This window comes from Eimeria mitis, genomic scaffold, assembly GCF_000499745.2.
Source record: "Eimeria mitis Houghton genomic scaffold, Emh_scaff2038, whole genome shotgun sequence".
Taxonomy (NCBI): Eukaryota; Apicomplexa; class Conoidasida; order Eucoccidiorida; family Eimeriidae; genus Eimeria; species Eimeria mitis.
In genome coordinates, this window is record NW_013570361.1 from 7195 (window position 1) to 8135 (window position 941).

Below are 941 nucleotides of genomic sequence, written 5' to 3' on the forward strand. Positions count from 1 at the left end.
AAAGAAAAGAAAAGAAAAAAAAAAAAAGTTTACTTCTAGGAAATCTTTGATATTTTTTGTTGGAGCACCGACGGATATCTTTGCCATAAGAGCGAGATTTTTTACGAGTCCCACAGCTTGTCCTTCTGGTGTTTCAGCGGGACAGATCATTCCCCAATGTGTATTATGTAGTTGTCTAGGTTTTGCTATTTTTCCTTCTCTTCCTAATGGTGTATTCAACCTTCTTAGATGAGATAAAGCCGAAGAAAAAGTTAATCTATTCAATACCTGAGCTACACCAGTTCTTACTATTTTTCCTTCTCTATCACGACCCCAATTTCCTGTTGCTAGCTGATACTGTAATCCTTGTGTTATAGGACTTGCACTTCTTATAGCTCCAGCAACATCAAAAGTTTTTCCATGATCTATTTGTCTCTGCAGAATTCTCGTAACATCTTTTACTAGTTTTCTGAATAAAGTACCAAAAGAAGAAGCCATCAGGGGCCCACTAAGATCTAATCTTTTCTTACCGAAGTGATCTCTATCGTCTTGGTTTATTCTTCCTAGCTCAGCTAGCAGTAATCTATGAACCATATATCCTACAAAGTAAGCTTTCTTTCCTTCACATCCAGCCTCTGTACCTACATGCGGCAGTACTTCTTTTCTTAGTAATTCTCTCGCATACTGCAATCTGCTTTCTCTTTGGGCCCCCACTGTGGGGCCCCTCTTTCCTATATAATCTAAACATGCTTCCTGGCTGTGAAAGTCAAAACCTTCCTCCAGTGAAGGCTTCAATAAACTACACAGCTGCTCGTCCCGCGGGTCGTATGCAACACGCAGCAGTATATCCAGGTCGCTCACACACCTATACAAAACAAAAATATATTTTTTTTAATTGTTTAATTTATATTATATATATATATATATACATATATATATATATATATATATATATATATATA

The 941-nt window shown here is 36.8% G+C and overlaps 1 protein-coding gene across 1 annotated transcript in view; it reads right to left on the reverse strand.

Annotated features, from left to right (window-relative positions):
* EMH_0047700 (uncharacterized protein) overlaps positions 1 to 150 on the reverse strand; it is a gene marked incomplete at both ends in the record, with an annotated part of 5450 nt that extends 5300 nt beyond the window's left edge. The window contains one exon of the mRNA XM_013496313.1: positions 34 to 150. Within this exon, the coding sequence (XP_013351767.1) occupies positions 34 to 150 (117 nt within the window). The remainder of the gene's footprint in view (positions 1 to 33) is intronic.
* Between the last annotated feature and the right edge of the window lie 791 nt (positions 151 to 941).